Raw genomic sequence first — 15378 nt, forward strand, 5'->3', positions numbered from 1 at the left:
GACAGGTCCCGCTGTGTACTGAGAGTTCATGCCCCAGAAGATTCTCAGGTGGAAGCCTTAATGAGGTGGAGTTTGGACGTGGGGCCTTTGGGAGGTTAGATCATGAGGGTGGAGTCTCAGGATGGTAAGTGTCCTGTTCTCAACCACGCAAGGACACGGCGAGGAGGGGTCCTTGTCGGACACCTGATCTATCAGTGCCTTGACCTTGGACTTGGCCTCCAGGACCTTGAGAAATCAGCGTCTGTTGAGGAAGCCACCCTGTCCGCGGTATTTGCTGCAGCCCAAGCTAAGACAGACCCCCTCTTGCGTGGGCTTTATGAGGGTTCCTGCCTCTTGAAAACACTGGTTACCTGACTAAGCTTTAAAAGACGGCTACAGTTTGATATTACTCTGCTTTCTCTCTTTGGCAATTTTTTTAATATTTATTTTGTTTGTGGGGTTTTTTGTTTGTTTGTTTGATGGAGGAGATAATCAGGTTTATTTATTTAGTTATTTTGACGGAGGCACTGCAGATTGAACCCAGGACCTCGTGCATATTAAGCATGTGCTCTAACTCCTTCTCCCCCAGCAACTTTTCAAACTCTGTTCTTAACCACTGCCTCAGGCTTCTGTGCTGTGCAGTTTAAACCCGCACAAGTGGCCCGTGAACCCCAGAGAGCACAGCCTGGGCCCACCACTTGGGGGACACTGAGACCCAACTCCACGGTCAGACATCCTGCCGCTGGCCTTGGTGGACTGCATCCTCCTGACCGGGGCAAACACAGGCAGGAGTGGGCAGGTCAGACCCACTGAGGCGACTGGCCAGACGCCTGCCTGGGATCTCCACCACCACCACATGTGTGGACACAGGAAGCAGAGCCGAGAGGGGTTCTGGAAACATCCCTCAGCTTCTGATCAGAAAGGAAGAGTGGACGGCACTAAACATCAGGCCCACGGGCACCTCTGGTGATGGCAGGAGGCAGTTACGGTGGCCACCTGGGTGAGGGCCGCTCCTGGCACCGAGTGAGTGGAGACCAGGGGTGCTGCTCAGTAGCCCCTGGTGCACAGAACAGCCCCCAACACAGAATGATCCAGCCCAAAACCTCGCAGTGCCAAGGCCAAGGAACCCTGTTCTCTGTGCAGAAAGCTGTTATCCAAAAACTAAAGACGTGGTGCTCTCACTCCAAGAAGAAATCATACCCACAGATCATATTTTATTAGCTGCCACCTTCCATCCATGTCCTGGGTTTTCATTAAATTTTATGAGCTACCAGTACAAATCAATACGATGCACTTTTTTTTTTAACACACCAGCAGCCTGAGTGTCCCAGAAGTTTTACATAGTGAGTTGACTCTGGGCAAACAGAAGGCAAGGGACCAGAGACACGACCAGCTCATGCATCTGCCGCTGGCTAATAAAGAAATAATTCTCGCATGAATACCGAAGCCACTCATGTTAACTGCGTTTATTTTTTTAAATCGTTGGAAACTGTAATAAAATGCAAGGAAAAGAAGCATCTTGGTGACTGAATAGACCAGCTTCATTTAAAAAATCATTGAGTTACTCCGCCCCGCGCTGGGGGTGGGGGAACACACGGCAGGACCTTCCCTCCCACTGGACGCTGGCAAGTGGAGTGATCTTTTACAAAACATGTTTTTCTGCATTTTTTTCTCGTGGAAGCCGGAGGCCAGGAAGAGCACCCTGCTTTGAAAAGAGATCGTTTGGTTCACACAGTCAACTTTGGTTTATTTCAACAGGTAAGAAAGTGGTCCCCAGTTCTCCTGAGGAGAAAGTGTGTTTTCTGAGTTTTGAACAAATCGGTTTCCATTTCTGTTCAGGTAAAAAGTATATTTCTTTCCCTCCGGGGTTCAGTTGCTCCTCCTCAGAAATACTCTTCAGATAAAGTGTCTCTGGGTCTCGTCCCTTGGTGGCCCCACACCTTCCATGTGACACGGGACAGGCTGTCTGCCCGCGGGGTCAGCAGGTGGCATGTCCTTGGACATGGGCATCAGTCTGATGCTCTGAACTGCAAGTTCTCATAATGCAGCTGAAAGTAACCTCTTAAAAAAAAATAAAAAGGGAGCTAACTTGGGCTCTCTTAGTAAGGCTTGCAAGCTGGTAATTAAATAAGCAGAATATGACTCATAAGCAAAAAAAAAAAAGTGCACTTTTAAATAAAATTAACAGAGAGAGACGGTTAAAACTACAACCCAAAAGATGAGCAGATTATTTGGGGTTAGTCTTGGGGACGGGGCGATGGTAACGACAGTCACGGGCCGTTTGGTTTTGCCGAGTCCACGCCCGGGGACCCCGACGCGGGCATCTCTGAATTCCACGCGGTCCCCGCGCCCGTCTCCGGGTGTGTCAGCATCCCAGACCGAGGACTCCCGCCCCCAGTAATCACTCAAATGCGGAGGAACGAGCTCGCTCCGGCTCCTGCTGCACAAGCCAAACAGGCGGAGAGAAACGGGGGGCTCTCTTCCCCCACCGTAGGTTTGACTCATCTGTCAAGGTCTTTTCTTGCCCTTTAGGGAAATCTTTTCCTCGTCACAGCCACTCCTTCGGTGGTTGCAAAAGGCAAAAAGCAGCGCCTCCCCACGGCTCGCCCTGGGGGCTCATGTTTTCTTGCTGCTTGTCCTCTGCTTCTGTTTGCGGAGGTGGGCTTCGATCTCCTGCCGGAAGACCAGCATCCCCAGCTGCCCGTGGGACGCCTCGTTCATGGCCTTGGACTGCATGCACATCCTGTACTGCTCGGGGGTCAGCTCGTGCACGCAGCGCTTCTCGTGCCAGAGGTGGAAGAGCCCGCGCACGGGCGCGCGCACCACCAGGAGGCTGCTGTGCAGGTACTTGCGGTACAGGTGCACGTCCTCGCCGCCCCAGCCCCTGATGTCCAGGTCGAAGCCCCCTGCGGGCGGAGAACACGCCGCTGACCCACGCCAGCTCAGGTCTCTGCACGGAGCAGGGCACCCAGGGGAGACGTCTCACTGCACCCCCCCCCCACTGATGAGGGTCTATCCGGACCAGAGAACCCAGAAACCCCAGACCGCAGCTCCCGGTCTGCTCCCTCCCGCCCTTGTCCTGTACACGCCCCAGTTCTGGTCCCGCCAGACGCATGAGAGAAGGTGTCCCCGTGGGGAGGGGTGTGGGAGCACCCAGGGGACAGGACCCTCTCTCCTCATCCTGACCAAGCCCCCCACTGGCTGTGACGTCTCTGCTCTGACAGTCGGCCCCTCACCTGCAACCAGAGGGCCTTTCCTCTGTGTGTTCTGAGAGCTGTGTGTGCACATTGTGTATGCATCTGTGGGCACGTGCGTGTGTGTGCAGATGTGAGAGTGCATCTTTGTGTGCGTGTGTGCAGACATGCGACTGCATCTGTGTGCACATGAGAGTGCATCTGTGTACATGTGTGTGCGTGCAGACATGTGAGTGCCATCTGTGTGCACGTGGCTGCAGATGTGCAAGTGCATCTGCGTACACGTGTGTGCATCTGTGTACATGTGCATGCTGATGTGTGTATGCGTGCAGAATGTGTATGCATGTGTATGCATGAGTGCGTCTGCATAAGTGTACACACGAGTGCATCTGTGTGCACGTGCATCAAGATGTATGAGTGCATTGTGCATGTGTGCGTGCAGATGTGCAAGTGCATCTGTGTACACATGTGTGTGCGTGCACGTGTGCATGGTGACAGTGACTGCACCCTCCGGACCTGAAGTGACGTCTGGAAAGCTCAGAGGCTCAGAAGAGAGAAACAAGGATCTTTCCGGGATGTGATTTTCCTGCACCCCCCTGTGCTGCCCTCACTTTCTGGCAGCGCCTGTCACCATGTCTGCACGAGAAGCCGGGAGGCAGACCTGGCTGGAAGGGGGCCCTGGAGGATGTGCTTTGAAGCCGCCCTTATGGGGCAAACTCCTCTTCCCCCAGACTCTGTCCTCTGGGACACTGAGAGGTGCTGGAGGAAACGGCAGGCTCCCCGCTGCCCGGAGTCCCCCTCGGTCCAGCGACCACGTCTGGGGCAGAGAGCGGCCTCCCAGAGGGACCGGCACCATCTCTGGCCCTGGCTCCCCCGGGGGCGCGGGCAGGGTGGGGGCGGGGGCGGCGCAGCCCTCGGTCTCACCTATGTTGATGAAGTCCGACCGGTACTGGCACGTCATCCCAAACCCGAAGTCTCTCCAGAATCCGGTTTCCTTCTTGATGACCTGTGGGGAGATCACGGCCACTTGAGGGAGGAGGGCGGGGTGGACACAGATGGAGGGTCACAACTGTGAGGGTCCCTGATACACAGCTACTGCCCTGGGTGGGGACATGGATGACAGGACACAGCAAAAGCCCCGGTCCCCAAAGGGCCTGTGATTCTGGGCTCCTCTGGCTGGAGTGTTCCTAGGGTGCAGGCTCACACACGCACGCGCACACACACACACACACTCAGAAACCAGCCGGGACAGCAGGTTTTGGGCAGCACCATGGAGAAGCCACCTACATGTCTGGTCCGACACCAGCGCTGGCGACAAAGGTGGCCTCAGCCTCTCACAGGCCCAGGTCAGGAGCCAGCCCAGGGCTCGGGAAGTTTAGAGAAAGGGGCAGAACAACCCAGGATTCAGCCGCCCGGGCACAGGGCATGAACAGGGCTGCCCAGGGGACGAGAAAAAACCCCGAGACTGTTGTATGTTCCTGGCTCTGCTCACAGGAGCCCAGGATACGGGCGCTGAGAGGCCAGGCCCTGAGGACACCCTCTGTCCCTTCATCCACAAACTTTTAAAACCAAACTGTCCCTGAGAGCCTGTGAGGCCGGCCAGGCTGGGGACCTGCGGGGCTACAGGAGGGCCTTCCGAGCAAGGACCTGGCCCCGCTCCACACCGCACTGTGCGAGTTCCTTTCCAACATATTTACAGAAACAGCAAGACTTAACAAAATGTTTTTGTTGTTTTTATGTTTTTGGCTGAGGGCATCCCAGCAACGGTTTTGCAACCTTAATAGTTATTTTTCCTGATTGACTCTGGTAGTTGGGGTAGGTGCTTGCAGGTGAGGAGGGCCCTGCTGTCCTGGCTGGGACCCCGGCCTGGTGGCCGCTAACCAGGAACAGGGCCTGGGGGGCGGGGGTGGGGGCAGCAGCGTCCTGTCCCTGCGGGACCACTGGCTGGTGTGTCGGGCTCAGGCAGGCCCCTCAGGTCCTTTGTTTCCTTTCCTTTAATGGGGAGGTAAAGACAAACCTGCCCCCAGGTCTCTCCCAGTCCCAGCATCCAAACACCTCTCCCCTCGCTGCCCCTCCCCCTTCCTGAAGTCTCACTGTCTGCACCGCGGGCGGGGTCACACTTGACAAACCACCGGCAGAAGGGGTGAAGAACTTGACATTTCTTCTCTGTGACCCATGAAACCACGTGATTCACCACAACCTTCGCAGAGATGTGGCTTCCACGACTGTCAGCGCACATCAGGACTGAGGGGGCAGAAGGACCGGGGGAGGTTCCGTCCTCAGCCCCAGCCCAGCCCGATTTCAGAACCAGCATCGCCCCAGGGACCATTTCATCAGTATCGGCAGCAGAGATGCCGCAGGGCAGGAAAGTCTGACAACTCTCCACCGAGTCATTTTTAAACATGGATTCAGTTCCACCCGTCACAGTCCGCTGCAGCGAATGCTTCGCTCTCCTTCCCGGTGGCCGGGACACAGCAAAGTCCTGAATTAAATGCAGGCAAAGGGAAGGGCCGGCATCCGAACTTCAGATGCTTGGTGGAGTCTACCTGGAATTTTAAGAGACAAAGCTCCAAACCCGAAAAGCAGTGAGCCAGCGCTCGGGGAGAAGACGAGGGATCACAAGAGGTCTCCACCCGGGACCCGGCTGCGCGGATGCAGTGCCTGTGCGACACAGACTGATCTGTGAGCAGGAAGTGAGCTACAGGGACACTTACTAACGTCTGCTTTAGAGCTGGACGAAAAGCCAGCATTTGAAGAGCAGCATTCAGGCCTTGGTGGAAACCAATCTGGTGATGCCCACAGTCTAACTGTCAGGGCAGGACGGGGGTGCACGGACCCAGGCCATGCCCCACAGGGAAACCACAGGCCTGCAGAGGCCTGACGTGACCTGCCCCTGCCTGCCCCGTCCATCTCGTGTCCCCTTCGAACACGTGGGGCTCACAGGTCTCGAAGGCTGGACGCTCGCAGTCTGCCTGGCCAGGGTCACCAGATCCCATTCGCCACTGGCTCTGCTCCAATGCCCCTCACTGAGATGGTCAGCCAGATTCCCCCAGCCAGCATCAGCTCCCATCCCGTGTCACCGTCAGCTGGTTTATCTTCTCTGTAACACGGTGGCTCTCTGAACAATCCTGTCAACGGGTGGTTTCTCTGCTGGCCTCACCCACCACCACCACCAGCGAACGTAAGCTCAGGCCTTGGTCTCGTTTACGGCTGTATCCACAGCATGCGGTTCCCTGTCCAGCACAGAGTGGGGCACTCAGTCCATCCTTCTCCAGAGCATGTAGGGCAGAGATGGCTCCCGGCCGGGGGACACAGACAGAACTCAGTAGGGACTTCTCGTCAGTGAGTGGCTCAGCAAAGGCTGAGGTCCCACTGAGAAAACTCTCAGAACCATGGGGCTCTGGGCCATGGACAGAAACAGTTTCACCTTTCAGGGTCTAAGCAGAGGGCTCTACTTCTTAGCACCTTTGCGTCTAGAAGGGGCACCCCCGTCCGGCTCCAGCACTGATCAGACACACGTCAGTGACCTCCACCCCAGCAGGGGAGGAAGGAACCCCATACCTACCAGAGAAACATCTCCTTTGCCCTGGAGTTCACCCATCTGCTTCCCAGCACCCTCCTCCTCGAACGTGCGTCTCAAGGCTGGCCCCTGCCCGACCCCCCACAGTACCCTCTCCGCACCCCAGGTCCCAGTGGAGCCCCGCCCGGCAGGAACACCCCACAGCAGGACAGTGGTCAAGTCTGCTCTCCCCCAGGAAGGCCCCAGACACACTCTGGGTGGGAGTCACGTGCCAGGAGTGATCATTTTCTATCAGGACCAAAACGCAAAGCGCAAATCGGCGTCTCTCCCCAAAGATGTGGGAAGGCGGCCTCAGTCCGTGCCTGACTTGGCAACTGCCTGTGAAGCAATCTGGGCCATAAAATGAAATGAGTAACAAATTCTCGGGCAGAGTATTTCTTTTAAATCAGTGGGAGGCTGTGTTCGACCTGCCGCATCTCATCAGAAACTCGGAGGCACGCGGCCCCATGTGTGCAGGGCCTCATGCCTGAGGTGATGCTCTGCTGCTGCTGTCTTGAAACTCTTAACACTTTTTCAGCGAGAGCCCTGTGACTTCACTGCGCACTGAGCTGTGCCCATAAGGAGCCAATGGCAGACGCCCCGGGCTTCAGGGACCCCAGTGGGCCCCGAGGCTCAGCGCCCACAAGCACAGGATCCGGGGCTGTTCGCGCTGTTGAGGCAGAGTGACTTGCCCACAGTCACTCAGCCAGGCGTGGCCGAGCCCAGGCCAACCACAGGGTGGCCGTGATGGTTTCCATTTCTTGAGAAATAAGGTACTTCTCAAGCCACAGCTTTCAAAGGATTGCCTTGAGAACCGACTCAAATGCCACCTCCTCCAAGACTGATACTAACCTACCCCTTCCTACAGGTTTTCTTTTATCGGCATCCACATTAAAGAATGAAGTGTCTTCTGAAGGGCATCAGGCAGGACAAGGCTCCGTCCAGGTCCTCCGTCCAGGTCCCCCGTCCAGGCCCCCCGTCCTGGAAGCCTGTAACCCGGAGCCAGACCCTCTGCCCTCAGGGAAGCATGCAGAGGCTGCAGAACGTGCCCAGCCCCGCAGCAGCTGCAGCCGTAGCCCTGTCCCCGTCACCTGCGTTTCCGGCCCCACCACTCAGCACGGTGGGCATCCGAACAAGTGACACCCACCTCCACGACTTACGTGGTGGGCAGGACAGCGTGGCTGAGAGAGGACAGGCCTGGGCATTCGCAATGGTGAGGGGATGCCCTGAGCGGGACAGAAGGCGGCTCAGGAGCCTCTGGGCGGGAGGGGCCGCCTGGTGAGCAGCCGGCCTGGGTGTCTCTCGAGAGGGTGAATGTCCAGGTGCTGGGGTTTGCGAACTTCCCTGTGTGATCAGTTTGAGAGTCAGATGCTGGACGGCAGTTAATCCCAAAAGGAACCGGGGCTTCAGTGCTGTGCTGGTGCGGCTGGGGTCTCCTCCCAGCTGTGTGTCCTGTGACATCATGAGCAGACCTGACACAGGTCCCAGGGGAGGGCCGGACACCATGGACAAGGGCCCCCGCTAGGAACCGGATCCTTCCCCTTCAGAGACGGGGCTGTCACAAACGTCCGCGCACAGCACTCACTTTATCCATAAAGGATTTCTCTTTAATGGAATTAATCTGTGCTTTGGAAACCTATCTCAGGCCAAGGGTGCAGGAGAGACTAGAGTTCAAGGGAGAGGTGGATTCTAAAGACAGACTCCTGCTGCGGCTCAGCAGGAACTGATGAGGCCGGAACCCGGACAGGGAATGTCCAAAGTCAGCACTGATTTAAGTTAGGGTTATTCCTTTCTCAGAAGGCCCTTTTCAAATAAAGCATCAGCAAGGGTCATCTCAGGTTGAAAATGCCACAAATTAAATCCCACGATTTCACTCACTACTCATTACAAAGGTCCGCATGCAAAAGTAAAGAAAGAAGTAACCTGAATACAAAACAAAAAACAAACAAAAAAAACCCCATAAATTTGGTTTCTTGCTTCTGTCCGCAGGCAGACGCCATCAAATGTGGCAACAGGCAGAAGCAATAACTGGGGCCCTGACGGGCCATATTTGCAGGGCTGCTGGCAGAGCACATGGAAGCCACTTGTTAGCTACCCTCTGGATCTGGGGGAAGGCTTGATACCGAGGTGCTCCAGGGAAGGCTCTCAAGAATTTAGTAATGGGTACGCGTTGTATCTTTCAAGAGGGAGCCAGAACAAAGCCTTGGCAGGAAGTCTCCCCTAAATCACCACCTCCCATCAGTCCCTCTGTGTTCCCCCTTCTCTGCACCTACGCGTTCTCTCTCCAACGTATTAACTTCTGTGGCTTGACGATCTCCTCTGCTCATTGCCTTTGTGTTTCAGTTCTCATTTAGATCCTAAGCAAGTCTGTTTCCACTGCACTCGGTACAGGCATCCTGGCTGTGGCCTGAGCTGTAGCCAGCTGTGTGCCCCTGGGTGAGTCCATGAGAAGGAAGGGGGTGAGTGAAATGACCTGGGGACTCACTTCCGCATACAGGACACTGTTTCAGGTCTCTGACTCCCCCATGTGCCCCAAGACCAGCTCTCTGCAGGCAGAAAGTGCTCAAGAAATGGCTCATCCAGGAGCGAGCATAATCAACACTTCTCTGTTCTGGGCAGAGACCCCTTGGTGTCAGAGACAACTGTTGTGTTTCTCTGGGACAAGTCGCCATGAATCCCAACCCTGAAAATACCATTCCTCTGTGATCTGCAGAAGGTCTCAGGTGTATCTGATGGCAAATGTTAAAGGTTGCAGGTAATTCAGACGCTGCAGCTGTGGACATGGCAACCTGTGCTCTGTTCCTGACCAGACCGCTAATTCTGATGATCTGAGAAAGCGGCTGAACCACGCCAGACCTCTCACTGAGTTCATGTATGAAGCACACACACACACACAGTACGTGCACATACACAACCCACCTGCGGTATCAGAACCTCACTGGGGGCAGGGAGAACGGTATTACTGCTGAGCTGTGTGGCTCGGGCCCCAGAGGGGACCAGGCTTGGACACAGTAAGGAATGAACCTTGTCCAGCCTAGAGGAGCCCAGGCTGAAACTTACTGGAAAAGATTTCATCAGCTGCCGGAGGTTAAGGGGGGGGGCAGTTACAGGGTGGGGCTGGAGGGAACAGGTTTTGCTACTTCTGGAAGCTTCCACACAGACTCAGCCCTCCACGAGGATTCCATAGAGTGCATTTTCAACGAAAACCAGTTCACTTTCCCAGCGCAGGGGAGCGAGGGACACTCATCCCATCAACTCCTCAGGCCCACACAGCAGGCTTCCTCCTGCACCCTGGGCGGCGCCTGGTGGGGAGAAACACGGCTTTGCCTCCCCAGGAGACAGAGCCACCAGGGCAGTGCACAGGCTCAGTGTGAGCCACACAGCTGGAGACACCACGCCACTCTCTGGCATAAGATCACAGCCCATTTGGGTGGTGACCACAATCATGGAGCATTCTGCCTCGGAAAGGTGTGCCTTCCTGTGGTGCAGGCCCCCCTTCGGGCTTTATCCCCCACCACCATTGCCTGCACTGCTTCTCCCCTGAAGGGGCCAACTGCCGCCTCTGCCAGCGAAGACGTCTCCACTCACAGGGGTGCTCAGTGCCATGTGCGGTGGTCCACCGCCCATCACCACCCATGCGCCCAGGGTCTCCGCAGAGAAGTCCGCCCACGTGCCTTTGAGAGCCACCTTGCTGGTGACAGGCCCGAGGCGAAAGTCCCCCCAAGGCACTGCGACACGTGGGCAAAGTGACGGGGGAACAGGGAGGCCTCTTTCTGACTCCCGCCTCCCATCTGCCAAGTGCAGGGCTTTGCGATAATAAAGGGAAAAGGCGCTGCAGCCATAAATGCCAGGTTCCAAAGCCAGAGAACAAAACTGCGAAGGTGTGAAGCTGCCTTTCTGCAAGGTGCCGTTCCTGCGTAGTTGCCACGTTTAAGTACTGCAAGCGCTTTTAATCGATGAGGCGCCGGGAGCCAAGGCCAGGGCACCTGCCACACTTCCGAGCTACACCGGGCAGCACCCCGCACAGTCCCACTCCCCTCCACGCGTGCCCAGGCGCCCCCCTCATGGCAGGTGGGAAGCAGCGGCCCCGGACCCAGACGCCGGCGGGTCGTCACTCACCAGCTGCTGCTCTAAGGGAGGGACTGCGTCGTGGTGGCCGTATATTATCTCCGGGTTGTACTGACTGAAAAGGACTGGGTAGAACACCTTCTTCCCTGCAGGCCAGAAAACACATTTGCTGAAAGCGATGGATTAAACTATTATGCTTCAATGCAAAAATTAAAAAAGAAAAGAAAAATAAAGCTGTTAGGTTTGTTCAGTATATCCCCCCCTTGGGAACACCCCGGGGGTCTGCATCCGCTTTGCCTTTTCCCTTCACCAGCCTCTAACACAGATCTTAAGATGCGCGGCGGCAGGTAGACCAGATGGACCGACGCTCGGCTTCCTGGTTCCTGGCACAGGAGTGATGTTCTGGGTGCCAACGGGTTCTGGCACCGGGCACAGCCAGAGGTAGTGGGTGCAAAGGAGGGTCCTGCATCCCGCCCGCCCTGCCAGCTGTTAACCCTTTAACTGCTGGCTCATGGGGCAGTCCGCAGGGACGCCAGAGGGGCGAGGGTGATGCAGGCAGCAGGAACAGACTGAGGGAGCCGCTCACTACCATTTACACCCAAGAGTTTTGATATTTTACCAACCGACACAGTGGTTCCGGTGGCTGTCGGCTGAGTGTCAGCCTTGCTTCCGAGTCACACTCTCTGAAAACCACGTTCCCATCGCGGGTTCTCTCCGCTCAGAGCCCCCCCTGCCCTGGTCACTGCCCACAGCCACGTCTTCCGCTGTGGTTTCCCGAGGCCTTTCCAGACCTCCGTCTTCCCACCACACCAGCTTCCGGGTCGCTCCCTAAAGCTGACGTCCCCGCTGGAAATGGAAAAGGGGTTGTAGACACGAACTTGGGACGGGCCCACGGCACAACCCCAAAGGAAGAGTTGACCCAGATGGTTCTCCCGGTCTCTGGCATTGGGGAAGATGAGGATGATTCGGGAGCAGATGGTCAGCACGGTGCAGAAAAGGACGCCAGGGGAGGGGGGGAGCTGCCCACCGGGGAGGCGCCCACCTGGCTGCGCGTTCAGCCGGCACGTGTTGAGGAACTCGGAGGTGAAGTAGATGTCCACGTCGCAGAAGAACAGCAGCACGTTGCTCCCCTTCCAGAAGCGGGCGCCCACGTCCAGTCCCTTCCCTCGAGAGAACTCTCCGTTCAGCTGGATGAAGGTGAAGTTCCTGAAGTTGGCGGCTCTGCAAGAGGACACCAGACACCATCACTCGGGCACCCGCGCCTGCATCCCTGGAAGACACCGACCATGGCCCCCGATGTCTCCCCATGTTTCTTCTGGAACCCGGGGGCTCTGAGACCAGCAGTCACAGGCTGGCCCCAACTCGCCGCAGACTCCCTGGGGTTGAGGACACCAGGAAAACCTAGTCTGGTTTTAGCATCTATTTCCTGTTTCTCTGGCAATTTCCCCATTTCGAATTGTGGCTAATGCACGTTCCTTGTGAGGCAGAAAACCTGAACCTCTGCAGACCAGGTCAGCAGGACCCAGGAAGATCTGCAAGCCCCCGGGCCACGCAAGGAGACCGAGGAGTAAAACCACACTGCCATGATCCCCCTGAGCAGCTTGTTATCAGGATTCAAGTCTGGGAGCCGGGAAGGACCATCCTGGTGGACAGCCACCCCCAGAATCCCCAGACAGACCCACACCTGACTCCTCCCCACCCTCGGGTACAGCAGCCCAGCATGGTGAGGAGAATGCGGACTTGGACCCAGAGGATTAGGGCGTCTCGGACCCGGCTCTCCCAAGGGTTCACTCTGAGATCAAGGCAATCCCTAGGTGAGCGTTGGCTACTGCTGGGACCAGCACAGGCCAGTGGTCATGTGGGCTGTTCTTTCCCCAGAGCAGCAGAACCTTCTGAAACGGGGCGTGTCTTGTGCAAAAGTTCCAGGAATTCATTCAGTGCCCTGTGGGACACGGACTGTCCTCTCCCGGACAGAACCAGAGAACCACTCAAGTCCCATGCGAGCTCCTGTTGCCACCTGTGCAGGGACTGACCCCCGCTGAGCCCTCCCTCACCTGGCCTAGCCCATCCCCCAGCTTCTCTCTAATCCTGATGCCTCAAAACAAGCACTAAACTCCATCTCCACTGTTTAAACTCTGAACACAAATACAGAGTCATAAACCTTTCAAATGCCGAGCCGCACTTTTAACTGATGCTTTAATCAGTGGAATGAGTTCTGCTCCCCCTTGACCTGTCCACCTTTTCTCAGACCTGGTTTTTTCATTCTGGGAATCAGGCCCAACCTTGTCTGAGTCCCATGCCAGGCATGTTTTTCAGATCAAGGCAGGAGGCCCGGTGCCTGGAGGAGGGCCGGACTGAGAGTCAGAAACCCGGGAGCCACACCGGCTGGGTGTCAACAGGTGAATGCCTAACCCAGCCCTGCCTCTCACTGATCTGGGGCAGGTCACTCGCTTCCTCGTTGCAAAGCCTCCAGCTGCAGAGCCCAGGCCCTCCACAGCGAGAAGGTCTGTGGGTGGAGGCTCAGCTCAGCACTGGCCTCCGCGGGCAGGTACTTCCTTCTGTCAGGGTGGGCGGCCCCGGTTCACGCTTTCTGTGAATCGCCTGGAGGCTGAGCTCAAGCCTCCACGGCCCTCGGCCTGGCCCCGCTTAGGGAATGCACTGCCTCCTGTCCCCAGGGAAGAGGTGGGGCGAGGCTGCTTACACCCCAGAGGTTTCTAACGCCCTGGTTTCTCTAAGTGCAGCTCAGCCCGCTTCTCCCTGCCCTACCTGGTCAGTTTTCAGGAAAGTTCTTCCCTGGGGAGATGCCCGGATTTCCACCTGTTCATCTAGGGAGCCTCCAGCCAGCCTCACAGGACGTCCCCACGACCCAGGGCCCCTCCTGCCCTCACAGCCATAGCAGGTCTCTTTCTCCGTCTGTCTCACAGTGACTATCCAGGGGGCCCGCCCAGACCACAGGGCCATCTGTCAGCTAACTTCCAGAGCAGGGAGGGCTGGCCTGCCCAAGCCCCAGACCCTCGTCCAGGTGACGAGGCGCCTCCTCGCTGAGGTTTCCTGGGATCCATCACTGGAGAGTTCAGACAGAACACCACTTCACAGCTGAGCAGCAGCAAGCAACTTCTGCCCAGACAGGAGGCATGCAGTTCCTTAATACGCTGCGTGACCGAAATGTGGGATTTTTTCTGGAACAGCCTACGGTCCATTTGTGTTGACACAGCAAACATTTACACAAATAGCATATTTGCTATTCACTGTGTAGAATATCAAACATTGACACAGAGTCATGTTGAATTCTTCAGGAAGCTTACAGGCAGCATCAGAAAGGGAGGTGACCGCGTTGAAGACACGACCAGCCTGGAGGAGAGTCAGCTGAGCGCTACAGATGCAGAGAGGAGTAGGGGACACACTCACCCAACGCCGTGGTTGATCTAGTTTGTTCTGTCCCCAGATTCCCCAAACCCTGGTCTCAGCTCTGCTCTGCAGCAGAGGAGGGTGGGGTGAGGAGCGGGGGTGGGCTGGCCTGTCAGTCACTGTCCCTGGCAAAAGGGGTGGGGACCGCTCACTGTGCCCGATGCTTGAGTTGACCTCGATTTAGAAGAATTTTTTTTTAGTCTTAAGACATCAACCTCTGTGCTTCCATGTGCTGCCTGCGGAGAAAGAGAACTCAGGGAAACGGATGCTGGGGACCCTCTGTGTGGCCTGATGCCAATGGCATCCCACCTCCCCACGGGGATGAGACAACCCCAGCACCAGCCAACCTGAACGTACACTAAACCCCTCTCTGGCGTGTCCGCAGGCCGCACAGGAGGCCCAGGACACGGCACCCAGCTGTGCATGCACTGTCCTCCTTACCCTGCGCTGTCCAGCCTCCCATCCGCCCTGACCAACGCTGGCCAGCAGGGGACGTCAGGGGTCTGGACAAGAACACACACAGCAGCAGGGTGGTGACGAGTCACAGCTGGCCCGGGAAGCACCATCAGAAGTCCTGGGCACTGGAGAGGCCCGGGGCCAACTCTGTCCTCCATCTGTGGTTCCCAGCATGGCTGCCAGGTCCCTGCGCTCAGTCACACGTCCGTCTACATACAGAGAGCGGTGCTGTCTTCCCCCGACCACTCGACACAGCACTTCCTCCAACCAACCAGTACCTGGAGGACCCCTCCTTCTCTTCTCTTGCTGGTGGGAGAGTTCTCTGATAATTAACCAGTGATCTGCTGAGAAAGGGGGCTGAGCTGGAAACACCAGGAAAGGAACCAGGATGACCTCACGCCCCTGCTCTCCAGAACAGAGAGTAACGGGCTGCCGAACAGTGGGGCCTGGAGGGGGCGCCTCCGCCCATCTCAGACCCACTGGCCTCAGCTCGGATGCACGAGGGGGAAGGGAAGCCGGCTTCTGCAGGAGAACGCAGCCCCTCCCTCCACGTGCTCCACATCTTCCCTCAGAGGGACGCTCCCCTGGCCAGAATGCCCTGTCCTGCAGTGCCTGAGCAGTGAGTTAAGAGGCTGAGCAAAAACAAGGACGCGTGTCAACACAGAACACTTATTTGTCCAACAGGGTCTGGCAGGCATGGGTTTGGGAACGTGC

The 15378-nt window shown here is 56.8% G+C and overlaps 1 protein-coding gene across 6 annotated transcripts in view; it reads right to left on the bottom strand.

Moving 5' to 3' along the window:
* Nucleotides 1-1430: 1430 nt before the first annotated feature.
* CSGALNACT1 (chondroitin sulfate N-acetylgalactosaminyltransferase 1) overlaps nucleotides 1431-15378 on the bottom strand; it is a 257672-nt gene continuing 243724 nt past the window's right edge. For all 6 annotated transcript variants that reach the window (XM_074353665.1, XM_074353664.1, XM_045518618.2 and 3 more), the window contains 4 exons: nucleotides 11843-12021; nucleotides 10852-10946; nucleotides 4098-4179; nucleotides 1431-2885 (listed from right to left, as the gene is read on the bottom strand). In XM_074353665.1, coding sequence (XP_074209766.1) covers nucleotides 2596-2885; nucleotides 4098-4179; nucleotides 10852-10946; nucleotides 11843-12021 — 646 coding nt within the window. In that variant the 3' untranslated portion in view covers nucleotides 1431-2595. The remainder of the gene's footprint in view (nucleotides 2886-4097; nucleotides 4180-10851; nucleotides 10947-11842; nucleotides 12022-15378) is intronic.

Source organism: Camelus bactrianus, chromosome 26 (genome assembly GCF_048773025.1).
Source record: "Camelus bactrianus isolate YW-2024 breed Bactrian camel chromosome 26, ASM4877302v1, whole genome shotgun sequence".
NCBI classification, from domain to species: Eukaryota; Metazoa; Chordata; class Mammalia; order Artiodactyla; family Camelidae; genus Camelus; species Camelus bactrianus.